Source organism: Bubalus bubalis, chromosome 12 (genome assembly GCF_019923935.1).
Source record: "Bubalus bubalis isolate 160015118507 breed Murrah chromosome 12, NDDB_SH_1, whole genome shotgun sequence".
Classification (NCBI taxonomy): Eukaryota; Metazoa; Chordata; class Mammalia; order Artiodactyla; family Bovidae; genus Bubalus; species Bubalus bubalis.
In genome coordinates, this window is record NC_059168.1 from 66,582,977 (window position 1) to 66,610,744 (window position 27,768).

The following is a 27,768-nucleotide window of genomic DNA, read 5'->3' on the forward strand; positions in this document are numbered from 1 at the left end:
CGTGTCCGACTCTTTGCGACCCCATGAATTGCAGCACTCCAGGCCTCCCTGTCCATCACCAACTCCTGGAGTTCACTGAGACTCATGTCCATCGAGTCAGTGATGCCATCCAGCCATCTCATCCTCTGTTGTCCCCTTCTCCTCCTGCCCCCAATCCCTCCCAGCATCAGAGTCTTTTCCAATGAGTCAACTCTTCGCATGAGGTGGCCAAAGTACTGGAGTTTCAGCTTCAGCATCATTCCCTCCTAAGAAATCCCAGGGCTGATCTCCTTCAGAATGGACTGGTTGGATCTCCTTGCAGTCCAAGGGACTCTCAAGAGTCTTCTCCAACACCACAGTTCAAAAGCATCAATTCTTTGGTGCTCAGCCTTCTTCACAGTCCAATACTCACATCCATACATGACCACAGGAAAAACCATAGCCTTGACTAGACAGACCTTTGTTGGCAAAGTAATGTCTGTGCTTTTGAATATGCTATCTAGGTTGGTCATAACTTTCCTTCCAAGGAGTAAGCGTCTTTTAATTTCATGGCTGCAGTCACCATCTGCAGTGATTTTGGAGCCCCCAAAAATAAAGTCTGACACTGTTTCCACTGTTTCCCCATCTATTTCCCATAAAGTGATGGGACCGGATGCCATGATCTTTGTTTTCTGAATGTTGAACTTTAAGCCAACTTTTTCAGTCTCCACTTTCACTTTCATCAAGAGGCTTTTTAGTTCCTCTTCACTTTCTGCCATAACCACATTTAAAAAATTCCATTCATCAGTTGATGAACACTGGGTTGTTTCCACCCTTTCACCTGATGTAAACAACGCTGCTGTGAACATTCATGTGCAAGTATTTGAGTCCCGGCTTTGGATATTTTTGGAAGTGGAATTGCTGGATCATAAGGTAATTTTATAGGGCTTTCCTTGTGGCTCAGCTGGTCAAGAATCTGCCTGCAATGTGGGAGACCTGAGTTTGATACCTGGGTTAGGAAGATCCCCTGGCGAAGGGAAAGGCTACCCAATGTGATTTTATATTTAAGTTCTTGAGAAATTTGTAGACTTTTGAAGGAGATCAGTGCTCTGTAAGTTAGCTCTGAGAATCCTAGCCTTTTGAACAGATATCCCTGGGTAGATGGGTGGATGGGTGGATGGGTTGGGGTGGGGCGGTGGGGCTCCTTTCTCTCCGGCATCCACGCCGCTGCCCTCCTCCAACTTCCTTGCTTTCCGGAAAGCAGTTCTCTGAGCCTCTAACACCGGGGTCAAACGGCTGAAATGAAGCTGACCCCCGCGTCCAGTTGGGCTTGCCCGGGGGAGCGACGTTTGAGTCGCTCCCAGTGTGTCCTGCGAGGGCGGTGTGGGCAGAAGGGAAGGCTCCTCCCGATTCTTTGAAATCTCGCCGGCTCATCAGCCCGACCGCCCACTCTGGCGGTGGCTCCGGGGCAGACCAGGTGAGCGGCCGAGCCCCGGGGACTGCAGGGTGGGTACCTCGAAGTCGGCGCTGAGCCCGCTCCCAGCGCCGCCGCCCTTGTTCCCGCCCCGGGCGGTCGTTCCGGAGCCTGAGCCCAGCGAACGCGCGCTCCCTGCGGCGTGTCCTCGCCTCCAGCTTCGCCTCTGCGTCCTCGACACTCCGGCCCGGGGGCGACTCCCGGGTCCCCAGCCGCGCTCTGGCCTGGGCGCCCCGACGTGGCCTCGCCTGGAGCCCGGACCTCCCAGCCTCGGTGTCTCCCGGAGCCTCGCGGACCCGGAGGAGCACGCCTCCCAGAGCCAGCCACCCGGGCCCCGGGCGCCCCGCGGCCCCCGGGGCGGGGACAGCGAGTGCTGGGCGGGGGTGGCCTCGCCGCGGAGCCGCGGTTCTCTGATCTGCGGCTGCTAGAGAGCAACTCCTGCAGAGCCCAGCCAGGAGAAAGCCCCGAGCGGGGACCGCTTCCTGCGGGCTTCTGGGAGCAGTGGCTCCTGCCCTCCGACCCGGGCTAAAGAGCCCAGGACCTCGTCTGCCTGGCTGGGGACTCCGGGATGAATCAGGTACAGAGCGCGCCCTCCGGAGCGATGCTCCAAGGATTCCAGGCGGCACTGGCCGCCGGGGCGCGGGGGCTTTTGAGTGGGAAGGGGGCTTTCCAAGAGACTCACACTCGTGCTCATATCTTCACGGGAGCCGGGCTGCCCGCTCCTTCTGCCCTTAGGTGTGGCCTCTGAGGCTCCGCAGGACAAAGTTGCGAGCTGGAGACGGCTTACCAGCAGGGGCTGCGAAGGGAGGCTTCCAGAGATGGGAGGGGTCTGGCCGGGGGTTGGGGAGGTGGGGGGTGGGCGCTAAACGCTGGGGCTCCAGATGACACCAGGTGACAGTGGGCTTCCTCTCGGGGAGGTGGGTATAAAGGAGAAAGAAAAGATCGCTGGTTAATTTCTCCCCAAATCCCAAAGCTTCTAACACCCTGTCTCCCCAAGAAGTTTCTATGCTCTTTGTTTTAAAAAAGACTGAGTCTTCCAGGTAGCAAGCTTGCAGGGCCTTTTCCAGAGGTGCCCTGCCTCGGAGACACACAGGGCCCGCCAGGGACAAGGACTGTCCCACCCTGACTGGGTCCTTCCTGCCTGGGTGGCAAGCCTGACATCCTCTGCCGTTTAGGCTCTGGATTCTGCTTCTTACATCTGACAGGGGCAAAGGGCAGGCCCTGAGAGGGGCAGAACTGATGCTCAGAAGAGGAAAAAACTATCTGAGGCAAATAGAGGCGAAGAGTTGGGGGAGAGATGGAACGGGCCGAGCCTCCCTAGGGTGCAGAGGCACTTTAGTTCTACCCCCAAAGGTAGGCTCCAGGCGTGTCACCTTTGAGGGATGTGGACAGCAAGCTTTCTCTGGGGTCCTTGGAGTCTTCCTTGTGTCTCCCTGTCCCAGGAACCTCAGACTCCCACATTTCCCCTCCCTCTCCGGATTTCCTGCCCTCCACGGAGCTCTGCAGACTCCAGCCTTCTTATTCTATCCCAGCAACCTGGTCTGATGCTTGCAGACTGTGGGACGGACTGGGTCTGCAGGGAGAGTGCAGGGGACATGGGGACTCTGGCTAGCTCTTGGTTCTCTGTCCCCATCGGTGCAGCAGACAACCCCTCCTGATACCCCAGCCCCAGCATCTGGGTCAGGTGGACCCTCCTCTTCCTTGCAGCTGACCGAGGAGGCTTGGGTCCTCACTAGTAATTCCTTGCAGTCCTAGGGTGCAACAATGGTTATGGTTGTTTCTTTAAAGCATCATCTTGGTTTTTTTTTTAAGGAAGAGTTACTTTAAATTTTTTTTAATTTATTTTTTGTTGTGCCGAGTCTTCAATGCTTCACGGTTTTCTCTAGTTGTGGCAAGCAGAGGCTACTGTCTAGCTGTGGTGCTCGGGCTTCTCCTTGTGGTGGCTTTTCCTGTTCAGAGCGCCTGGTCTAGAGCCTAACTGCTTCAGTAGTTGCAGCTCCCAGACTCTAGAGCACGGGCTCAATAGTTGTGGTACAAGGACTTAATTGCTCTGCAGCATGTGGGATCTTCCGAGATCGTGGATCAAACCTGTGTCTCCTGCATTGGCAGGCAAATTCTTTATCACGGAGCCACCAGGGAAGCCCAAGAGTTATATCTTCTAGGGATATACTGAAATATTTACAGGTGAAATACCTGTATATGTTTTGCTTCACAATAATCTAATAGGGGGCAGAGAGAAGTAGGTAGGAGTACAGATGAAACATTAATGGCTGTTTGAAACTTCAATTGGGTTTTGAAAGTTGCCGTAATAAACTGTATAGAAGGGGAAAAAATCACTATCAATAATTGCAAAAAGACATTTCCAATCTTTACAAGCTGAACAGCCCTGGGCTAGTCACATAACCTCTTAATGTCCACATTGGGTAGATGGAGAAAAAAAAAAAACCTCATATTTGCTCAAGCTAGAAACCTGGGAAATATTTTTAACTTCTCTGGCTTTCCCAGTCTCCCACATATGGTCTATCATTGAATCATTTCTGTTTCCCTCTCTCTTCCATCTTCCCCCTACTGTCCATCTTGTCCATCACTGTGATCTCACAAAATTCCAAAAGCCTCCAACCTGTTCTCCACTTTGTAATCAGAGTGGTATTTCTAAAGTTCAGTCTGATTGTGCCATTCCCACCCCCATTTATAACCATTAAACTTGATTCATTTGGGGTCGCTGAGGGTCGCACACAACTGAGCGACTTCACTCTCACTTTTCACTTTCATGCATTGGAGAAGGAAATGGCAACCCACTCCAGTGTTCTTGCTTGAAGAATCCCAGGGACGGGGGAGCCTGGTGGGCTGCCGTCTATGGGGTCGCACAGAGTCGGACATGACTGAAGCAACTTAGCAGCAGGGTGTAACACCCTCCCTCTCCACGGAGCTCAGTGCTTTACAGACATCATTGAGCTCTTGCCTGGAGGATGTCTAAACTCTTTATCTCAGGACACACAACCATCCCAGGAAGGACTTTGCTCCTGTGTCCCCTTTCTAAGTCACTCGGTGATTAGGCTGGGAATTCACCCTGCAGCCCCTGTCTGGGGACAGGCCTTGGTAAATGCTGTGTGTGGCTTCTAGGGTCTCAGCTGCCTTGGATGTAGGAATAGGAAACCCAGTAAGGAGAGGGACAGGCAGCTGCTACATAGGCTCTGTGATTTTAGAGCAGTGTTTTGCCAGAAGGAAGGAGGCCAGCTCATGGAGAGTAGTCAGGTTTGTCTCAAAGCCTTGCTTCTTCAGTGGGATTCAGAACAATTTCTTTTAAGCCACAGAATGGGACAATTTCACAAGGACATAGTTCAGGCTGTTGAGACAAGGAAAGGAGTTTGGAGCAGGTTACTTTGGTTCTCTTCAGCCTCCCCACATTCCTTACTTTGGCCCCTGAGAAAAAGTGCAACATTCAGAATCTTCAGTGGAATGGAAATAAACTGAGTTGGTGCCTGTTTGTCTCTATAGCAATCTAACCTTACCTAAATGAGTGGGTATGTGGTTTGGATTCCTTTGTCTTCTTCCCCTGGTTCCTTTATTTCTATTCCAACCCAGTGTTCACTCTGGGCAGGTGCCTAATGGGCCAGCTTAGGTTACACGATGGTTTTAAATTTGGCCTGGTTTGTGTGTAATGTCTTTAGTGTGCCGATTGTGTGTAATGTCTTTCAAAGGCTTAGGATGAAGCTTGGATTCTGGACGCCATGGATGTTTGCAGGGTCACACTGACTCATGAAGGAAAAGCTGAGTTTCAGCAGAAAAGGGAGACCTCAGCCTAGCAACATCACCCCAGAGGAATTCCCAAGAGTGTGGCTCAAGGCTTCAACCAGCCAGATGGAGATCACCATGGGGGTCACGGATGAGAATGCCACCAATACGTCAACCAACTATTTCCCTCTGCTTGACCCCCTCGGAGCCCAAGCTGCTTCTTTCCCCTTCAACTTCAGCTACGGTGACTATGATATGCCCTTGGATGAAGATGAGGATGTGACTAATTCCCGGACCTTCTTTGCCGCCAAGATTGTCATTGGCATGGCGCTGGTGGGTATTATGCTGGTCTGTGGTATCGGCAACTTCATCTTCATCGCTGCCCTGGCCCGCTACAAGAAGCTACGCAACCTCACCAATCTGCTCATCGCCAACCTGGCCATCTCTGATTTCCTGGTGGCCATTGTCTGCTGCCCCTTCGAGATGGACTACTACGTGGTGCGCCAGCTCTCCTGGGAGCACGGCCACGTGCTGTGTGCCTCTGTCAACTACCTGCGCACGGTCTCTCTCTACGTCTCCACCAACGCCCTGCTGGCCATCGCCATCGACAGGTGAGTGGGGGTGGGGACCACCAAGGAAGGGCAGCTGTGACTGATGAGAGGTATCTGTGTTCACCAGAACTGTGGATGCATGGAGGGGCCAAAGGTGGCCCATTTACTGAAAGTGAGAATTCTAGTTTTCTAGCTGTAAGGAGATAGTAGAGGCCCCTAGAGTTGGGTAGCCAGAAGGCTGCTGATCTCTCTGCTATGGACTTGCTGCTAGGTGTTGTCCAAGGCCTAGAGGCAGACAGCCACCAGGAGGTGTGGAGGGAGAAGTTTAAGTTGCAGGCAGTAACCTCCTGAGTCAACTTGGTAATCTTAAAGGAGGTTTCTATCTCATCAAGACCTACTATACTAAACATGACACCCTACTAATACCAGTTGACTTTTTAATAGTTATTATTATTTAAAAATTTTTAATTTTATATTGGGGTATAGTAGATTAGGGCTTCCCTGGTGGCTCAGATGGAAAGAATCTGCCTGCAATGTGGGAGACCTGGGTTCGATCACTGGGTTGGGAAGATCCCCTAGAGAAGGGCATGGCAACCCACTCCAGTATTCTTGCCTGGAGAATTCCATAGACAGAGGAGCCTACAGTCTGTAGGGTCACAGAGTCCGGCACGACTGAGTGACTAACACTACTACTACAACTATAGTAGATAAGCAGTGTTGACACTGGTTGATTTTAAAGAAGGTTGAGGAATTTGTTTTGAAAAAACAAACAAATAAAACAAGTCAAAACAAAGCATATGCTTACTTACTCTTTGTTTTTGTTGCAATAATCAGTTTGCTCCTTTTCACACATTAGCATGCAACAGTACAGAAGAGCTGATTCTAGTAAGACAAATAAAATCAGTAAGAGCAGCCTTTGCCAATCTTATATCTTCAGGCTTTTCATTTACTATAATCACCTGTGCTAATGGACCAGAGTGGTTTCTGTGCCCTTGGGACAGTCTTTGAAGGCTCCTCTGCCCAAAGTTGAACTCTTGTTACAAAACATTGTGTTGCAGTATAGAGACAGTTACCCTGAGGGTCTGACTGGGCCTCTGTGTACCTGGATCTCAACAGTCTGTCTCTCCGTCTTAACCCAGAGGGCCTGAATCACAGATGCTCTCTGTATCCCATGGCCCGAGGGCTCTGGTGGCATCTGGCCCACTCCTTGCAATCAGGACATCCTGGGATTGAGAGGGGATTGAGAAGGAGCCTGGCTTTAAAACCTAGAGGCATGTCAGAGGGTTAGCACATTAATCAGCCCTTGGTCTGTCATCTGTAGAAGGTGTCAGAAGTGTCATCCCTGAAGAAGGCTTGGCTGAGGTCCTCAGTGTGAGCCATGGAGCCCCATGGTGTTCTGTCCACCCATGAACAGACCCTGGGTGAACATGTGGAAGGAGCAGGAGGGGGACAGTCAAGCAGAGTACCTGCTTCCCAAGTCCTCCTCACAGCTGTTGAGGAAGATCTCCAGGGACCTTGTCTCTGAACTTTTCTGCAAGTGGAAGCTGCACCATCTCTTTTAGCACACGAGCAGGATAAAACCAAGGGGTCATTTCCTGAAGTTTCGCTCTAGTAGGACATCTTTTCACAGAGGGTGCTCCCAGCCACTGTGGGCGGGTAGGTAGATGCCTGCTGTGGGGTGGGCCCCTGCTGCCTGCGTGAGACCCATTTTACCAGGGAGGGGCCTACTGGTGGAAAAGGGTAACACTGAATGAAGAAGCAGCTTCAAGGGGAATGGAAGCCAGGGTAAAATCAGGACATCAGGCTATTCTGAACATGTAAGATAATATTATCTATTATTATGTCAATCAACTCACCTCCATCTACCAAACTCTTTCAAATTCTTATTCAACTTTCATATGAAACTCAGCTTGTCTGAAATATTGCAGGCATTTCTTTTATAGTAGGGATTTTAATTGGGAGCATGCTTTGCATCCTGGGGACTGCTCTTGTTTAGTGTTGTGATTGGAAACTTGAACCCAGACACTGGAGGAAACCGTGTTGCCTGCACGGGACCATCCAATGGCCTTGGCCGACTAACTGACTGCTCCAACGCCTTAAGTTCATTTAGTGATGATTGTGATCTTTGTTTCAAATTATTTAGATTTTTATGTGTTTTTACATGTCAAGTTTCAGTTTCATGAATAGATTCCTGTTTGGCCTCATGTGTTCAGGATTTAATCAGTGATTTTCAGGTTTGATTTTGTTTTTGGGAACTAGTTTTTATCTTGATAAAACAAATATGTCCACAGTTATAAAAATATCTTTAATTTTATAAATTTCTGTAAGAATGGTATGAGCAGTTAGTCTGTTGTTCAGTCACCTCCAACTCTTTGTGACCCCATGGACTCTAGCCTGCCAAGCTCCTCTGTTCAAGGAATTCTCCAGGAAAGAATATTAGAGTGGATTGCCATTTCCTTCTCCAGGGGATCTTCCCCAAACAGGGATCCAACTGGGCTCTCCCACATTGCAGGCAGATTCTTTACCATCTGAGCCACCAGATAATCCCAAGCAGTTAGTCTGCCTGGGTTTAAACTCCTACTGCACTGTCTATTGGCTTCAGGGTTTTGTTATTTGACCCCTCTCTGCTTCAGTTTTCTCATGTATAATATGAGAATGATAAGAAAACCTAATATATTGGATTGCTTTAAAGATAACATGAAATAACACATGTAATTCTTTCAGTTCAGTTCAGTTCGGTTCATTCGCTCAGTCGTGTCCAACTCTTTGCAACCCCATGAATTGCAGCACGCCAGGCCTCCCTGTCCATCACCAACTCCCGGAGTTCACTTAAACTCATGTCCATCAAGTCAGTGATGCCATCCAGCCATCTCATCCTCTGTCGTCCCCTATTCCTCCTGCCTCCAATCCCTCCCAGCATCAGAGTCTTTTCCAATGAGTCAACTCTTTGCATGAGGTGGCCAAAGTACTGGAGTTTCAGCTTTAGCATCATTCCTTCCAAAGAACACCCAGGGCTGATCTCCTTCAGAATGGACTGGTTGGATCTCCTTGCAGTCCAAGGGACTCTGTAATTCTTTAGAACAATGCTTAAAGCAGAGTAAGTACTAAATAAACAGCGGATGTTATAATATGTAAATTACCCTTTAAAGGAACAGTAATAACAGAACCAGATTACCTATGACTATTTCTGATTGGCTCGCCTCTTTTGCTTTCATCACAGTGGTTGTTTTATGATTTGATTAAAGAAATAATACTACAAAGTTTCTAAGAAATACAGCTCTCAAGTTATAGTAGAACAAAACTGTTTATCTCCTACCTGTTCTCTGTCTCTACTATTGGTTCCATGGTTCTCCCAGGCATCTAACCTGGCAAATCCCTTTTGTCCTTGCTGCTTTCTCCCTTTCTCCACCATTCATTTTATTCCCAGGGCCTGACAGTACCCCCTACCCACAACCCCTGCTCCCATCTCCCACTTTTCCAGCAAGGGCTGAACTATCACAGTCTTCTCTTGGTCTTCCTGCCACCAGTGTTTCTTGGCTCTGCCCCTTTGCCAACCCTACTCCCTCACAATCCATCCTAAACATTCATTCATTCACTCATTTGTTCATTCAAACAATGCATTTTTATAGAGAGCCTTCAATGTGACAAATACTATTACAAACACGGGTGAAATGATGGTGAATAAGCAAAAAAATTCCTTGCACTCATGGAGCTTGATGGAGAGAGACCGGTCAGGCAAGCAAAGAAGGAAGGTAATTTCAGAACATTAGAAATACTCCGAGTAAAAGCAAAAATATACATACCCTATAATGAAAAAGAATCCAAAAAACAAGTACATGTAAGCAAAACTGAATCACTTTGCTACACACCTGAGCCTAACGCAACATTGTAAATTAAGTGTTCTTCAATAAGACAGACAGACACACAAGCAGACAGTGAGAGTGACGGAGCGTGGGAGATGCTTTAGGTGGGAGTCAGGAAAAGTGTCTCAGAAGAGGTATTGAAACAGATCTCTGAATGATGGAGGGGAAAAAAAACTGGCCTTGTAAAGACTGGCAAAGAGTATTCCAGACACAAGGTGCAAAGGCCTCAAGATGGGAGCAAAATTGAAGGTTGTAGGAATAGTGAGAAGGGCCCTGTAGACTGAGGGAAGAAAGCAAGACTACGGCCAAATTCATCTTCTGCCTCATACACCCCTCCCTCTCTTGCTTGAAAGACCTCTAACACCACCATTGTCTACAGAACACGGCTGGAATCTTTTCATCTGCTTTTCCAGTGTCTTATTATTGAGCTCCAGACCACCTGCCAGTCTCATGCTGGGTAAACACATTGATGTCCTGTTTTCCAAAAACAGGTTGCAATTTTTTTGAGAACTGTCACCGTGGCCTATTACATTTCTGTTCATCCAGAGCTAGGTACTTGTCGAGGGTGACGTTTTATTAAGATTCTAAGTACCCGGACTTCACAGTCAGCAAAAGTTATGAAAGAAGTAAGACATGATCCCTATTCTTGGGAAGCTTGTCATCCAGAGTGCAGGGAGGGGTGAGAACTAACACGGAAGAGTTAGAGGGGAAGTAAAGCGTCAGTTTGAAATGAAATTTGGAAAAGGGGAAGATCATCCGATACCGGAAGAGTCAAAGGAGGCCTCATGCAGGAGGCAGATTTTTAACTTGGCTTCAACCAGTGACTATCAGTAAAGAAGAAGAAAGGATTTCCAAGAGGGTAGAATGGTGTTTGCAAAAGCTGAGAGGTGAGAATGCTTGCGGTGAGAGTGAGATCCGGGGAGGACAGGAGGTGTGGGGACAGAGCAAAGAATGTAAGAGAGTAGAGATCAGAAAGAACAGGGGCCTGCTCTAAAAAATAAACAGATGGGACCTAGTTAAACTTAAAAGCTTTTGTACAAAGGAGGAAACCATAAGCAAGGTGACAAGAGAATCCTCAGACTGGGAGAGAATAGCAAATGAAACAACTGACAAAGAACTAATCTCCAAAATATACAAGCATATGAAGCTCAATACTAGAAAAGCAAACAACCCAACTCAAAAGTGAGCAGAAGACTTAGACACTTCTCCAAAGAAGGCATACAGATGGCTAATAAAACACATGAAAAATGCTCAACATCGCTCATTATTAGAGAAATGCAAATCAAAACTACAATGAGGTATCATCTCACACCCATCAGAATGGCCATCATCAAAAAGTCTACAAACAATAAACGTTGGAGAGGGTGTGGAGAAAAAGGAACCCTCTTACACTGTTGGTGGGAATGCAAATTGAAACAGTCACTGTGGAGAACAGACTGGAGATTCCTTAAAATGCTAGGAATAAAACTAGCAACACCAATCCCACTACTGGGCATATACCCTGAGGAAACCATAACTGAACAATACACATGTACTCCAATGTTCATTGCAACACTATTTACAATAGCTAGGACATGGAATCACTCTAGATGTCCATTGACAGATGAATGGATAAAGAAATTATACATATACACAATGGAATATTGCTCAGCTATTAAAAGGAATGCATTTGAATCAGTTCTAATGAGATGAATGAACCTAGAGCCTATTATAGAAAGTGAAGTAAGTCAGAAAGAGAAAAACAAATACTGTATATTAATTCATATATATGGAATCTAGAAAGATGGTACTGATGAACCTATCTACAGGGCAGCAGTGGAGATGCAGACATAGAGAACAGACTTTTAGACACAGTGTGGGAGAGAGAAGGTGGGATGATTTGAGAGAGTAGCATTGAAACATTATTCACTACCATATGTAAAGTAGATAGCCAGTAGGAATTTGTTGTATGATACAGGGAACCCAAAGCAGGTGCTCTGGGACAACCTAGAGGGGTGGGGTGGGGAAGGAAGTGGGAAGGAAGTTTAGGAGGGAGGGGACATATGTATACCTATGGCTGATTCATGTTGACATATGGCAGAAGCCATCACAATATTGTAAAGTAATTATCCTCCAATTAAAATAAAATAAAAAAAAACGTAGGACCTTGCTCTACAGGATCACAAAATCTGGGCACAGGGAGTTAGTCCTGAGGGTAGCAGGGAACTGAGAAAAGCCCTGAGAGCACCCTGTCCCCTAGTCTGGGTTTCCTCTTTGATGTGGAGACAGCCGCACAATCGTTGGGGTGTATCTTTGGATCTAAGGCACATAGGGCACTGGAGTCTCTTCTTTTATCTGGGATCGAGGGGAAGCTGACCAGTCAGCCTGCCTGTTGGCCGCTCTTCTCTACTGTCTGGATGAGGCAACTAAGGCAGGAGGAACAGCACTCAGCCTTAGGAAGCACAGATACTTCCTGGTGAGCTTATTGGTTGCTTAAGGAGCAGGTTGTGCATTAGCTGCCCATCCCATGAGCCACCTAGTAGCCACTGTGATCACCATTTCCATGATGAGATCTGGGGCTGAGTCCCGGGGACAGAAAAGGAGCTCCAAGCCTCTTTGCTTAATCACACAACCCACTGCCATCACACAGCTAGTGGCTGGACATTGCTTTGTCTGGCAGCCTTCATTCTTTGTTCTCTGGGAAATGCTGACTCTAAGTGGATCTGAACCTGAGCCACTGTAGTGTTAGACACACTGGTCAAGCCAATGGCATACTCCTAAGCAAAGAAAAGTAGTTGCCAACTATCTAACTCCATTTTGGAACATCTATAGGTAGAAACTGACTATGATGAAAAGAAGAGAGGGGCTGCTAGGATTTCAGGAGGGAAGGATGAAGGGTTGCTTGTTCTGGTTGGAAATGGAAAGAACAAATGGAGTACCCACTGGAGAACCCACTGGATTTGGAACAAGATACGGATGGATCTGCATCATCAGTATCAGTTCAGTTCAGTCGCTCAGTCATGTCCGACTCTTTGTGACCCCATGAACCACAGCACGCCAGGCCTCCCTGTCCATCACCAACTTCCAGAGTCCACCCAAGCCCATGTCCATTGAGTTGGTGATACCATCCAACCATCTCATCCTCTGTCATCCCCTTCTCCTCCTGCCCTCAATCTTTCCCAGCATCAGGGTCTTTTCAAATGAGTCAGCTCTTCGCATCAGGTGGCCAAAGTATTGGATTTTCAGCTTCAGCATCAGTCCTTCCAATGAATATTCAGGACTGATTTCCTTTAGGATGGACTGGTTGGATCTCCTTGCAGTCCAAGGGACTCTCAAGAGTCTTCTCCAACACCACAGTTCAAAAGCATCAATTCTTCGGCGCTCAGCTTTCTTTATAGTCCAACTCTCACATCCATACATGACCACTGGAAAACCATAGCCTTGACTAGATGAACCTTTGTTGGCAAAGTAATGTCTCTGCTTTCTAATATGCTATCTAGGTTGGTCATAACTTTCCTTCCAAGGAGTAAGCGTCTTTTAATTTCATGGCTGCAATCACCATCTACAGTGATTTTGGAGCCCAGAAAAATAAAGTCAGCCACTGTTTCCCCCTCTATTTGCCACGAAGTGATGGGACCAGATGCCATGATCTTCATTTTCTGAATGTTGAGCTTTAAGCCAACTTTTTCAATCTCCTCTTTCACTTTCATCAAGAGGCTCTTTAGTTCTTCTTCATTTTCTGCCATCAGGGTGGTGTCATCTGCATATCTGAGGTTATTGATATTTCTCCCCGCAATCTTGATTCCAGCCTGTGCTTCCTCCAGCCCAGAGTTTCTTATGATGTACTCTGCATAGAAGTTAAATAAGCAGGGTGACAATATACAGCCTAGTTCTGTCAATTACTAGCTGCATGGCTTTTGACAGTTATTTAACTTCTTCCCATCTCAGTTTGCTCATCTGTAAGATGAGTATCTTTGCTTCCTTAGCAATAGGGTTGGGGTTATCTAACAAGAAAGTAGATTTGAAAACGCTCTGTAAATTGTAAGCTGCTTTACAAACTTAAGCAAGTATTACTAATAATATGCCTTCTTGGTGGCTCACATAGTAAAGAATCTGCCTGCAGTGCAGGAGACCTGGGTTCAATCGCGGGGTTGGGAAGATCCCATGGAGAAGGGAATGGAAACCCACTCCAGCGTTCTTGCCTGGAGAATCCCATGGACAGAGGGGCCTGGTGGGCTACAGTCCATGGGGTCACAAAGTCAGACATGACTAAGTGACTTTTACTTACTAATAATGGAGTTCAGAATGTAGCATAGCCAAACTGGTGGCTATCCTTGAAACAGTTTTCTGCAATTTCCTTATTGGTAAATATATTTGAAAGGCCTCTTGCACACCTCCTGGTGCTAACCTTGGGGATGGAGGTGGGGTGATGTCAGGATGAACTGATGAACAGTCACAGATTACCCTGAAGATTAGTGTTGATGCAAAAATGAATAAATCCAATAAAGTAGATCCAATAAAATAGAGCCAAGTAGCAGAGAATTTGCAAATGCAGGATTTGCAAGTAACAGGTGAAAGAAAATTGCTTGCTATATAAAATAGCTCTGAAAAATACATTTTAGGATACTAACAATTTTGCATATTAATAGTCTATTGTTTATACGCAGTATCACTTTGGAGCCTCACAGTATCTCTGTGAGTTTGGAAAGGCAGTTGATATTCCCATGTCACAGATAAGGAAATTGAGTCCACAGGTCTAAGAAAATGACAAATTCACATAATAAGTCTGTGGCAAAGCTGGGATTAGATTCTTAATATTCTCATTCCTGGGTCAGTATTCTCTCCTACATGGTCATTGAAAAAACACTCTGAGTTCGAAACATCATAAAAACTTAGGAAATTACTAGTGGGAAAAGAAGGAATAGAATTGTATATTGTGAGTTCAGATAGCAAGCAAGTATGAATACAAAACATTCTTTGACAGAGTAATCAGCAGAACATGGTGGGGTAGATAAGGGAGAGAGATGATGAGAACAAAAGCTCTACACTCTTAGTTTTTGTTATGACTCAGAGCAGATCGGATGCCCTCCTAACAGCAGGAGTGACGTGGTCTTCCGGGAGGTCCACTGCATGCACGGACAAAGGCACTGCCAACACGCTGCAGGCATTCCCATTTCACCCTCAGCATCCAGCCTGGGAGACTGGTGACTGCCAGGGTTTGTTGTTGGTGGTAGAACCTGTCAAGCAGTCAGCTGGGTGGCCAGGGTGAACCCAACCCATCCAACTTCATCTAACATGTGGAAGAGAGCAGAAGTCTTGTGCCAGTGAACTCTCCAAGTGACACTCAGTGGGGCTGGCTGGCTGTGTTATGGGGTGGACAGAAATATGATATGAAAAAGAATGAACCTCCTCTTCCAATCAGAATCCCAAGTAAGATGACCTCAAGGGGATCAGTTGCAAAGAAAACAGAGTTGTTTAGCTTTCTTCAGGCCCCTGTCATGTTTGCCCTTGGTTTTACCAGGAATAAGCTGTGGACACGTGAGGATATGTTTATTTCCAGTGTTGATTAGTCATTCCCTCCCACTTCACTTTCTATCTTTCTCCTTCTCCTGCTTCTACCCCCTGCCAGACAGAATGTCTTCCAGGAAATCAGAGCTGTCTGCCTAAGTGTGTGCACTCTCTCTGGGAAGGATGCTTTCATACTGCACGAATGACTCACATCCCCCAGAAAATGCTCTCTTTTCTTTCCTGGACGACTGTGGTAACAGCAGTGTGGTTTAGGGGGAAAGGACAAAAGCAATATCTTTTACTGTCTGTTGCTTTGTGGTTCAAAAAACATGTTCATGTATATTCCCAATTGATTTTCACATCAACCATGTGAGATAGGGTTAAATGTTTTCTATTGAGAGTACTATGGTATATGACCTTAAGAAAGTCGGTCATTTCTCACTAAGCTGCCTTTTCCAGCCTGAAGAATAAGATAAATGATCACATGCTTTTCTTTCACCTTTGCATGTAGAGCAATGTTTTTAATGTATTTAAAAGTATGGAATGAAAGCAAAACCTTGCCCACTATTTCTATCAGAAAAGGCAAATTCTCCCAACAAGTCCTTGGAATTTTCAAGTCCTATTAACTCTAAACTGTGGGGTAATTAGGATGAATTTCCCTGAAAACAGCATGGACCTGGGAATAGTGCCAGGCTAGAAACCAATAAGAGATGTTATTATTAAATTTAATAATAAGTTACCATTTATTGAGTATATACCATGTTTAAAACTGTGCCAGAAATTGTGTATATACTGGCATGTTTAATCTTTAAAAACAAACAAGCAAAAACTTTTGCAGATAAGGAAGTCGAGATTCAGAGAGATTAAATATAAGTTGCCTGTTCTGGGAATATATCTGGAGAAAATGCTAATTCAAAAAGATACATGCAGCCCTATGTTCACACCCATACTATCTGTAATAGCCAAGAGATGGAAACAATCTAAATGGCCATCGACAGCTGAATGGATAAAGAAGATGCAGTACATATAAACAACGGAATATTACTTAGCCATAAACAATGAAATAATGTCACTTGCAGCAACAAGGATGGACCTAGAGATTATCATACTCAGTGAAGTAAGTCAGAAAGAGAAAGATAAATATCATAAGGTATCACTTGCATGTGGAATCTAAGAAGTGAAGTGAAGTGAGGTGGCTCAGTCGTGTCCAACTCTTTGCAACCCCATGGACTGTAGCCTAACCAGGCTCCTCCGTCCATGGAATTTTCAGGTGAGAACAGTGGAGTGGATTGCCATAAAATATGACCTAAATGAACTTATCTATGAAACAGAAGAGACTCACAGATATAGAGAACAGACTTGTTTTTGCCAAGGGGCAAGGGGTCGGGGTTGGGGCAGGGATAGATGACCAGTTTGGGGTTAGCAGATGCAAACTATTATATATAGAATGGATAAACAGCAAGGTCCTACTGTATAGCAGTGGGATGTATATTTGCTATACAGCAGAAATTAACATTGTAAAACAGCTGTCCTTCAATTAAAAATAACTTGCCTGAGGTTGCACAGCTAGTCAGATGTGGGGCTGGAGCTTGGCATGCAAGTCTGCCTTTCCGGGAAGCCTGCATACCATAGGTGCCATTTGATTGTGCCTCAATGTTGCAAAAATAATATCCTCCAGCACTTCCTTACTACATGTTGATACCAGCTGTGTCCTTATCCTAGATATCTGGCCATTGTCCACCCGCTGAGACCCCGGATGAAGTACCAAACAGCCACGGGCTTGATTGCTTTGGTGTGGGTGGTGTCCATCCTTGTTGCCATACCGTCAGCCTACTTCACCACCGAAACGGTCCTCATCATTGTCAAGAGCCAGGAGAAGATTTTCTGTGGCCAGATCTGGCCAGTAGACCAGCAGATCTACTACAAGTCCTACTTCCTCTTCATCTTTGGTATCGAGTTCGTGGGCCCAGTGGTCACCATGACCCTATGCTATGCCAGGATCTCCCGAGAGCTCTGGTTCAAGGCCGTCCCTGGTTTCCAGACAGAGCAGATCCGGAAGCGACTGCGCTGTCGCCGGAAGACCGTCCTGGTGCTCATGTGCATCCTCACGGCGTACGTGCTGTGCTGGGCGCCCTTCTACGGCTTCGCCATCGTGCGGGACTTCTTCCCCACAGTGTTTGTGAAGGAGAAACACTATCTCACGGCCTTCTACGTGGTCGAGTGCATTGCCATGAGCAACAGCATGATCAACACCGTGTGCTTCGTGACTGTCAAGAATAACACCATCAAGTACTTCAAGAAGATTATGCTGCTCCACTGGAAGGCTTCTTACAATGGCAGTAAGTCCAGTGGGGACCTTGACCTCAAAACCACGGGGGTGCCTGCCACAGAAGAGGTGGACTGCATCAGGCTGAAATAACTCCAGAACAGGACCTTTGGGCCCCTGACAATGTGCTTAAGCCCACACTATCAACCAAGAACTCTAGGTTTGCCACATAGGGCAAAAGAAATGGACAAATATGTCAGTGCTGTGTTCAGGGAGCTCAGAATCTCTAAAACTGGTGTGACCACACCATCACCAGTGGCCGACATTCAATGAACATCTAATTTGTGCAAAGTGTAGGCACTGGTGAAATCTATATCTGTTGATGATATTTGATTGGCAGAAAGAAATAGGGATTAAACAAACAAACAAAAAAAATGATGGGACATAGTGTGGAATGATGGGTTTTCCAGAAGGGAGCCTGAGTAGTCACTTAAAACTGTGGTCTATATGTTTGTAGGGTGAGGTTCTCTCTGGATCATCTCAGCTACTCATCAGACACTGAGATAACCTATCTCTGGGACTGTTCTTAGGCTTGAGTTCACTCCTAACACTTGCTGGCCTGGGGCAAGAATACAAAGCAGGTTCCTGGCTCTTTCTGCAATGTTCCCTTCTATCCCTGGTTCTGACTCTCACCCTGGGCACCCAGGAAAGAAAGAAACATACAAATAGGTGGTGGTGGTGGGGCCAACAGTGAGATTCAGAGGCTTATTGAGGGCTTGTCCCTCTTTTTAATCCACCTCCTTTGTTTGGTGTTTTGAATTTGGAAATTTGGAACCAGAAGATACGACCCAGCCTTGGATCTATCACCTGTATGGACCTGGGTAAGGCCTCTCAGAGGCAATGAAGATGATATCATACCTGTGACAGCTACCAATGCAGTGACCGTGAAGAACCAATGAGATAATATATGGGAAAACTCTTTGAACCATGCAAGTAATCAAGAGTGGACTAATAGCTATGTGTAGTGCCCTGGAAAGGAAAAGCTTGTCATCTTAGCTTATATATCTAGAATCCTCACCATCTCCCCCTTACATATTGTTTGTGTGAATTATTCCTTTACACCTGTTAGCAGTTCTGTATGTGTATTATGTTCCTAATAACAGATTGGTACAATAAGGGATTGAAATTTGGTGGCGGAATTGTGAAAGGAAATGGTAGATAGGTCTCCGGTAAGAAGATGAGCTCAGGATTTTAGAAACTTTAGAATCAGAGCATCTTTGTGATTGGTCATGGAAGTATCAGTCATGCCTGTTCCTAGCCAGCATGAATCTGGGGGATGTGATACTTGTTTCTCAGTCTGGTTTCATCTCATGGGGGTGGATAGATGTGGAATGGATTTGTCTTCTTATTAAATAATTCTAGAGCAGCACATCTATTGACATAATGCTATCTAAGTGATGTATGTATGGTGTTTCCCCCTCCAAATATAGTCAACTCTTTAGTTTTGGTGGCATTTTTTTTTTTTTTAATAGTTACTATATTTGCCTGGAAGACATATTTCTAAAACCTATTTGTTTCTTTTTATTCATCATCCAGCAGATTTACCCTCTGGTTTAACTAGAATACTCTTAGAGAATGCAAACTAATTAAAATATTAGCCTGAAGCCAATCTGCTTTGGAAGGCAATTCTATTGTATTATAAAACTAGCAAAGTTTAATTTTTGAACTGAAAAATAATAAAATGACGTAACTTGTTGTCCTTATGTTCATCTTTTCCATTAGGAATGTTAAACATGAGTTGACTATATTAAATGGGAGCTTTTTACATGTGACAATCAAACCTCTTCCTGATTTTCAGCCTAAAATATCAAATTTTCACTTGTTTGCCTGTCTGTAATATTTCTAGATATTATGTCTATTTGTGATTGTACAATGAATGAAAATGTTATTATCAAGTGAAATAAATAGTCTCTCTCTATATATAATTATTAACCATAGTATTCCTGTAATTTCCTCCCTCCCTCATTCTTTTCCCAGTTACACTGTAATGGTTTTCTGAGTGAACACTGAATAGGGGCTGATTCCATGATCATATGAATTCTGCTGCTGCTGCTGCTGCTAAGTCGCTTCAGTTGTGTCCAACTCTGTGCGACCCCATAGACGGCAGCCCACCAGGCTCCACCGTCCCTGGGATTCTCCAGGCAAGAACACTGGAGTGGGTTGCCATTGCCTTCTCCGCATATGAATTCTGAGAACAATGCTATTTCATGTTCTTCTTGCATGTGAACTTCTCTCCATCCTAAAGAGATTTAGCTGGTTTATATTTTTCTCCTATAAATCAACTTTGGTAAATCCATAGCACCTGAGTGCCAAGACTGGAAATCTGAGGACCACTTTATGCTGGTCCTCATGCTGCTGCTGCTGCTGCTGCTGCTGCTAAGTCACTTCAGTCATGTCCGACTCTATGCGACCCCATAGACGGCAGCCCACCAGGCTCCCCCGTCCCTGGGATTCTCCAGGCAAGAACACTGGAGTGGGTTGCCATTTCCTTCTCCAATGCATGAAAGGGAAAAGTGAAAGTGAAGTCGCTCAGTCGTGTCCGACTCTTAGCAACCCCATGGACCACAGCCTACCAGGCTCCTCCGTCCATGGGATTTTCCAGGCAAGAGTACTGGAGTGGGGTGCAATTGCCTTCTCTGGCTGGTCCTCATAAACTAAGGCTAAATCTTTGAACAGGCTCAATGTCCACACGTGGAAAGTGAGCCAGGAGATGAACCTAAGGTACCACCTCTCTTTCCGATTAGCGGCGGAGTCACTGAACTGAGCAGTGGTCTGTCCAGCTGATGGCTTCTCTAAAAACTGGTAGAAAATCCAACAAGGTGGCACCTGTACTTGTGTATTTCTTTTCTATTTTCTGAATACTTTCAGTATGCAAAGAGATATGCACATTGTCCCGTACAGAAGAATAAACACATGATTTTATAAAATCAAACCATCTCCTTAAGCAAAATAAAAGAGGAGGGCAGGTTTAGAGTAAAACTTTGAGAGGTTTTGCCTAATGAGTATACATTTAAAGAATAATTTCTTAAACACATTATGAAATGGCAGTCAGCATAGCAAGCCCTGAAGCGTGAAACAAGTTCCATGCTCAATGTGGAAAAGAATGCTCAAGAAATTGTAAGATTGCCAGAAAATTATAAACACACGTCCTGTTTCTTGAAAAATATGATTAATTTTGGAATGTGTTCATGAAGAATGAATCCAGTTCTCCTTCCTAGAGTGTAAGAATATCAAATTCCAATGATTTATTTTGCAGGTAATGAAACTGAAGTCCAGAGAGGGGAAGAGAAGTTCAATATCACACAGCTGGTAACTGTAAGAGCCAGGGTTAGACCCCAAAGCTCCTGAAGCCCAGTCCAGAGTTTTTCTACCACAGTATTCATGAATGTAGGGAGCATCAATCTTGGAAAGAGAAGGATCCTTTCCAAGAATCCTTGAGAGGACTGTTCATCTCCAGCCTGACCTTCTCTGGAGACCCTTAAAGAGTTTAACAGAGACATTCCTGGTTCCTTTGCAAGCCAAGTTTAACTCATCCTACCCCTGGGAACTTTCAGCACAGACATGGAGATCACGAGGTTTTAGGGAAGAACTCCTAAAAATGTTTATAGCCATTCTTTCTTTAAATGCTTAGTTGGGGGTCCTAGGAAAATAAAAGAAAGGTATGAGGCCCCTGTCCCTGAGAATAGCTGCCTTGCCCTAGAAAAGCAGAGGAAAGTGATAAAGAAGACTGGCTTAGTCTGGTGTCCAGATGAAGGGCAGGCCTATGTGTTCAGTGGCATCAGAAGTGAAGATGAGAGGTAAAGAGACTGTGGACAAGGTCAGACTTGAACAGGACAAGTGGGGTGTAGAAAAGCAGAAGGCAAGCACTTTACATGGGAAGAGAAACATCACTTTTATCTGCTCCAGTAAACTGAAATTGATCTTTTGCCGGGAGAAAAGGCTTCTCACTCAACGATAAGATTGTCATCCCTGGAAGAGGTAACTAAGCACTGAAAAACACGCAGAGACATAAGCAATAGTACAGGGCTTATCTGAGAGTGGGTTCTGATAGGAGGAGAGGGTGGAGGGAAGGAGAGACAGAAAGCAGCTTTGAGAAGCCGGTCTGTATGATGGGGTGAGGGAGGCATCTCATTATTAGGCGGAAAAAGTACAGAAAGGATGTGGAGGAGGAAGTTGAAAACAAATTTGGCTGACTTTAAAAAACCTGCAGTGGGGGGCATCCACCATGTGTCAGGGGCTGAGCTGAGCAGGTTACAGGAATTATCTTGCACAGTCCTCAGAAGAGACCCTCCAAGGTGGGGGTGTGAATGACTCTCACTTTATAGATGAGGAAACAGAGAGCTGCTCAAGGCCACTCAAGGAGTGAATGGTTGAGATTTTAACACAAGAAGCTCCACTCGTGGGCTCTGGCTTGTGACCACAAGCTCGGGCTTGTGATCACAAGCTCGATGTGGTCACAAGCTTGAGCTTGTGGTCAGTCTATGCTGCAGCCTTTGCATGATCTTCCATGTGCCTTCTAGTACACCAAATAAATGCCTGTCTCCTTTGTGATAAATCATCTCTTAATCAGATTTTCTCAAAATCCAAATCCCACCTTCATTTTTCCTTCTCTGAGAAGTTTTTATTACCCTTATCAGCTGACCCTGATATAGAGTTCTTAACCTTTGAATGTCATGGGTGCTTCTGACATCTGAAGTTCATAGCCCCTTCTCAAAACAGTGTAATGGATAAAAGGTATTAAATAAGATACATAGGTACGCCAAAAAAATAAATTATATGGACATACTCTTATCAAAATATTTTTTAAAATTTATAGTATAATAGCTGAGTGAAGTTGCTCAGTCATGTCCGATTCTTTGCGACCCCATGGACTAGAGCCTACCAGGCTCCTCGGTCCATGGAATTCTTCAGGCAAGAATACTGAAGTGGGTTGCCATTTCCTTCTCCAGGGGATCTTCCTGACTCAGGGATTGAACCCAGGTCTCCTGCATTGTAGGCAGACGCTTTACCATCTAAGCTACCAGGGAAGCCCCAGTAGAACATCAATATTTATATTAAATTTTTTAAGTTAAATATTTAAGGCCTTAAATTATCAGATTAAGATCAGGGTTATTAACTACCATGATGGTTGTTATAACTACCAAGATGGTTGGATGGCATCACCAACTCCATGGGCATGAGTTTGAGCAAGTTCTGGGAGTTGGTGATGGACAAGGAAGCCTGGCGTGCGGCAGTCCATGGGGCTGCAAAAAGTCGGACGTGACTGAGCAACTGAACTGAACTGAACTGAATAACTACCATGCTTTCGAAGTAGTGATGAATGTGAATGACATTTTGAGCTCTCTTTTCAAGCTGCAATGTAATATAAAGTAGCTTATCATTTCTCTTGGGAATAGTTTCAGCGAATGTTAATATTCAAGGGATTTGTTGCTTATGTCATAATAGCAGGAATTACTAAAATTTAATTATAGGTTAGTGAGAGTAACAATGGATTTTTTCCATCAATGTTTATGCTGTGCTCAGTCACTCAGCCGTCTCCGACTCTTTGCAACCCCATGGACTGTAGCCTTCCAGGCTCCTCTGTTCATGGGATGCTCCAGGCAAGAATACTGGAGTGGGTTGCCATGCTGTCCTCCAGGGGATCTTCCCAGCCCAGGGATTGAACCCAGGTCTCCTGCACTGCAGGCAGATTCTTTACTGTCTGAGCCACCAGGGAAGCCCACCATCAGTGTTTATGGCCCCTAAACTGGAGATGGCAGGAAGGAAGATGCATGTGCATGTGGATGGAATTAAATCAACAGATCTTTTTTGGGGGTACTTTTCTTATAAAAAACACCTCTAAGAGGCTCTGTGGTTCACCGTCTGTTCTGTGCCTTCTCAGTGGCCCCAAACCTCATCCATGTAGCAAAAATTCATTCAAGAAGCTAGAGATGGTCTCTTTCCTTATAACCTGGATACTCAGGATTCTTTCATAAAATTATTTAACAGTCATATATTGTCTTAGACTGTGAAGTTACAAAAATGAATACAACACGATTTCAGCTCCTGTTCTTTAGCAATTGGTCTCAAAGAGACCAGGCATTTGGTTGATGGAAAACACGAGACAGATTTACCTATCAAATGACTGCTTTGCTTCTTTTGTTTTGTTACTTTTAGGTCTTATATTGGGTTGACCAAAAAGTTCCCTCAGATTTTTCTGCATGATATTCTGGAAAAACCCAAATGAACTTTTGTCCAACCCAATAGTTTTATTTTGTTTCTATTTTCCTCATTTTAATATTGTTGACCCTTTCATACATTCTTGAGTTGAATATACATTTCTTTTATTTTTATTCTTTCTGTGTCTTGTAAGTAACTAAGGGAGCAAGCTTTCTCTCCTTAGAGCTTTACTCTTGGTTGGAAGTGTGGAGTATCCTTACCTCTGAAATATATCTTTTTATTTCATTATGTTTGACAAATGTATTTCTTTCTTCAGAGTTCCCATATTCTCTCTATGTGTTTAAGATTTCCAACATTTGCTGTATTTGTTTCTCTTTGTTCCTTTGATATTTATTTATTCCATAGTAGACTTCGTTTTTCTTTTGCAGGATCTCTTTCTTTTTCCTCTGTTTTCTTCTTTCTTACTTTCTTTTTTGCATAAATGTGCATTGTTGTCCTGTTGTTGTTGTTTTTTATTTTACTGACCTTGGGCAGAACCAACTCTACTGCCCAAATACAGTGATTTTATGTTCTGTCTGTTTGTTTCTTCCATTTGAGCTTCAGCTAGATAGTATGTGCTCCATGTTCTGCTTTGCTTAGGATGGGAAGAGAGGACTATTTATAGCCATGATTGGTGGGTTGGGTCTTCTATCTATTATTTTAAACTCCTATCCTGGGGTTCAGGCTTCCCAGGTGGCCCTAGTGGTAAAGAATCTGCCTGACAGTGCAGGAGACGTTAAGAGACATTCATTTGATCCCTGGTTCGGGAAGATCCCCTGGAGGAGGACACGGCAGCTCACTGCAGTATTCTTGCCTGGAGAATCCCATGGACAGAGGAGCCTGGCGGGCTACTGTCCATAGCATCACAAAGAGTCAGACATGACTGAAGCGACTTAGCACACACACGTGCATCCTGGGATTCACTGTTGCTAAACAGGTGCACATCCTGCCCTTGGGTTTTGGATTGTTCTTCAACTCAAGGAGGGCCACTGAATCTTCACTTCAGTCCCCTCCTATTTCTCTTTCTCTTCCACTAGTCATTTGGTGGAAAAATAGAACTTGAAGGCTTTCATGAAAGGTTTTTCCAGTAGTCATGTATGGCTTTGAGAGTTGGACCATAAGGCTGAGCGCTGAAAAATTGATGCTTTCGAATTAGTGCTGGAGAAGACTGTTGAGAGTCCCCTGGACAGCAAGGAGATCAAACCAATCAATCCTAAAGGAAATTAACCCCAAATATTCATTGGAAGGACTGATGCTGGCGCACCAATACTTTGGCTGCCTGATACAAAGAGCCAGCTCATTGGAAAAGACTCTGATGCTGGAAAAGATTGAAGGCAGGAAGAGAAGAGGGTGACAGAGGATGAAATGGTTGGATGGCATCACTCAGTGGACATGAGTTTGAGCAAACTCCAGGAAATAGGGAAGGACAAGGAAGCCTGGCGTGCTGCAGTCCATGGGGTTGCAGAGTTGGACAGTGAATGAAAAGCAACAACAATTTCTTCTTTGTGTCTCTGAATCCTCCCTCTACTCTGTTCTAGAACCCAGGAGACTGACTTTGGGGTTGTACCATTGATAAGCCATATATTGTATTTCTTCTAGCTTCTTGTTGGATTAAGTCAATGGCAGACACTGGCAAAGGGACAGAGGATAAGACAGAATGAAGATGGGAATTTATTCAGTTGACTCCCAACTTTCCAGATCTCAGGGGCTACATTCTATAGCTGTTGGTCCCCTTGGGTACTGCTCCTCCCCTTTTTCTTTAGGGCTGGGGGAGATCCTGGCTGCCTTTGTTGCTGGCTTTAGGGAGCTCACTACTCCTGGTTACTTCTTAGTCCTATCTTTACCATTACAAACCTGTCCTTTATTAAGGATAACCCCCAATCCCATTTTTCCTGATAGTTCCCTGGCTGGTAGAATATCAATCACAGCACTATGAATTCTAGTGAAAGAAAGCAATCATGCATATCTCTTATGGATTACCTACCCTGTAAGATTTAAAAACAAGTTCTCATCTGACTTTTAATTTTCTCTTTCCATTTTGCTAAGTCACTTTTCATTCTCAGAAATATTAACCATGGGTGGTCATTCTTAAAACCTTCTCTTGACTTCTTCCCAGTTGGTGAAAAACAAAATGGTGAATCCTGCAATTTTTCTCATTTCTGGTATGTTATCACCCATAGTAGTGGGAAAAGCTTTTAACCCAGAAAGGAATTTTTAGTTTGTTCCTCTAAGATGTCTACCTCCCACATGCAGAATGTACTTCCTTTGTACTATTTTTCAAAATTTCATCTTATCATCTTGTTCATGGTACCACTTCTAAAAGATACACTATATATATATATATATATATATATGGTTGTGATATATATAATTAAGTTTTATGGTCCTATGTCTCCTTTACCATATTTCCCTAAAAGCCCATCATATGTGTTAAGAGTACTATAGGAAGATTAGTATGTTGGAAGGATTTTTGCCAGAAGAACTAGAACCAGATAGATCATTAGAAAGTTAAAGAAAATGAAAGTCACTCGGTCATGTCCAACTCTTTGTGACCCCATGGACTGTAGCCTGCCAGGCTCCTCTGTCCATGAAATTCTCCAGGCCAGAATGCTAGAGTGAATAAGTAGCCATTCCCTTCTCCAGGGGATCTTCAAACCAGGTCTCCTACATTGCAGGCAGATTCTTTACCATCTGAGATCATTACAAGGGAGTTAAAAATACAGAGGAAGACATGGATGGAGTGAAGGTTTTAAAGTGTTACTGGAGGTAAGGAAAGGGGACCAGGAAGGGATGATGCTGATGTTTTGAGTTTGGCTGACTGGAAATTCAGGAGGAGAAACTGATTTAAGCAGGGGCAGATAAGTTTTATTATTATTAGATATATTGATTTTGAGGTACTGATAAAATATTTGGCTATATCCATCAAGTTTTTATTGATGAGGAATATAGGAGAAAATAGGAAGTTAGATAGTGTGGCTACCATCCACACTGAATTATCACAAAGGATCAAATTGTCAAATTAGACTCACAAATTAGAGCTCCTTTTCAGTACCAAGGTTTACTAATGATCTCAAGTCTCAAGAAATCCAGAGGCTTAGGTCAAGGAGGGATTTTCTAGGACAATCTAGTGGTTACCTACATCCTTCCTATATCAGACATTGCCTTTGCTCCCAAATGAAAGATGAGGTCTCTAACTGAGATTTGTGGGTCATTTCATTGGGTAGGGGATATTTAAAATCTGAAATAATTTTTTTTTTTTTTTTACACTGATCATCACAGGGATTTTGTGACTTTTTTAGAGGTCTTAACTCGTAAATGCACAAACTGTATTTTCATTTAGCATAAGTAATCCTGAAACAGGGTTATCCTGCTAAGAGAATTTTACTGATGAGGACTCTTTTCATATGAAATCATTCATTGATTATAGAAGATCCAGTGATCAAGAGATTTAAAAGGAGATTAGACTGAATGATCTGCCTTCTCACCTGTGAACACCCCGCTGATAATATGGAGAGAAATGGACCACAAACCAGCTGGTTTAACACCTTCCTAGCCTCGTACAAACTCGACAATTGAAGCCTTTGAAATGGATAAAGTTGAAAGTACAGAATATAGACAGAAAAGTAGAATGATCATTCAGAAATAAAAGAAGGAAAACCAGGAATGAAAAGGGAAAGAGAGAGAGAATATTCAGAGAAGAATGAATTTAGTGTGACTGGGAATTTTAGCTTCTTTAACTCATTAATATCCCCTTTTTCCTTAGTAAAAGGACCTTTTATTTCAGAGTAAAGACTATGTTTCCCAGTCTTCCTTGCCGTTAAGGATGAATGTGTGACTAGTAAAACCTAGGGGAAAAGTTATGAAAGTAGAGAACTCATTTCCCTAAACAGGGGAAAGTGCCTTTCTTTTTCCTTTTCAAAATCTCATTATTTAGAATGAGATGTGAAGGCCCCAGCAGCGATCTTGTACAATGAAAATAAGGCTTGCAGTATAAGCTTGGAGGACCGGAGTCCTGGAAGGATAATGGGCCCATAGTAACTCTGTGGTATCCATTCCAACACTGGACTAGCTCTGTATTTCTCCTAAGTGAGGTGAAAGTAATTTATTTTAATTTTTTTGTCAAGTAGCTTGCAGGTTCCCCATCCTCCCTGCAGTAGAAATAGGAAGTCTTAACCA

General features: G+C 44.4%; 1 protein-coding gene across 3 annotated transcripts; it reads left to right on the top strand.

The window, feature by feature from the left end:
* The first annotated feature begins 729 nt into the window (after positions 1 to 729).
* PROKR1 (prokineticin receptor 1) lies at positions 730 to 19,326 on the top strand. 3 transcript variants are annotated; one of them, XM_006077652.4, is made up of 3 exons: positions 730 to 891; positions 5,134 to 5,778; positions 16,791 to 19,326. In XM_006077652.4, exons 2-3 carry the CDS (start codon positions 5,192 to 5,194, stop codon positions 17,485 to 17,487), a joined length of 1,284 nt encoding a protein of 427 aa, XP_006077714.3. In that variant the 5' UTR covers positions 730 to 891; positions 5,134 to 5,191; the 3' UTR covers positions 17,488 to 19,326. The 3 variants fall into 3 exon arrangements, with proteins under 3 accessions (XP_006077714.3, XP_006077715.3, XP_006077713.3); XM_006077653.4 differs by lacking the exon at positions 730 to 891 and adding an exon at positions 1,231 to 1,435; XM_006077651.4 differs by lacking the exon at positions 730 to 891 and adding an exon at positions 1,442 to 2,009.
* The last annotated feature ends 8,442 nt before the right edge of the window (positions 19,327 to 27,768 follow it).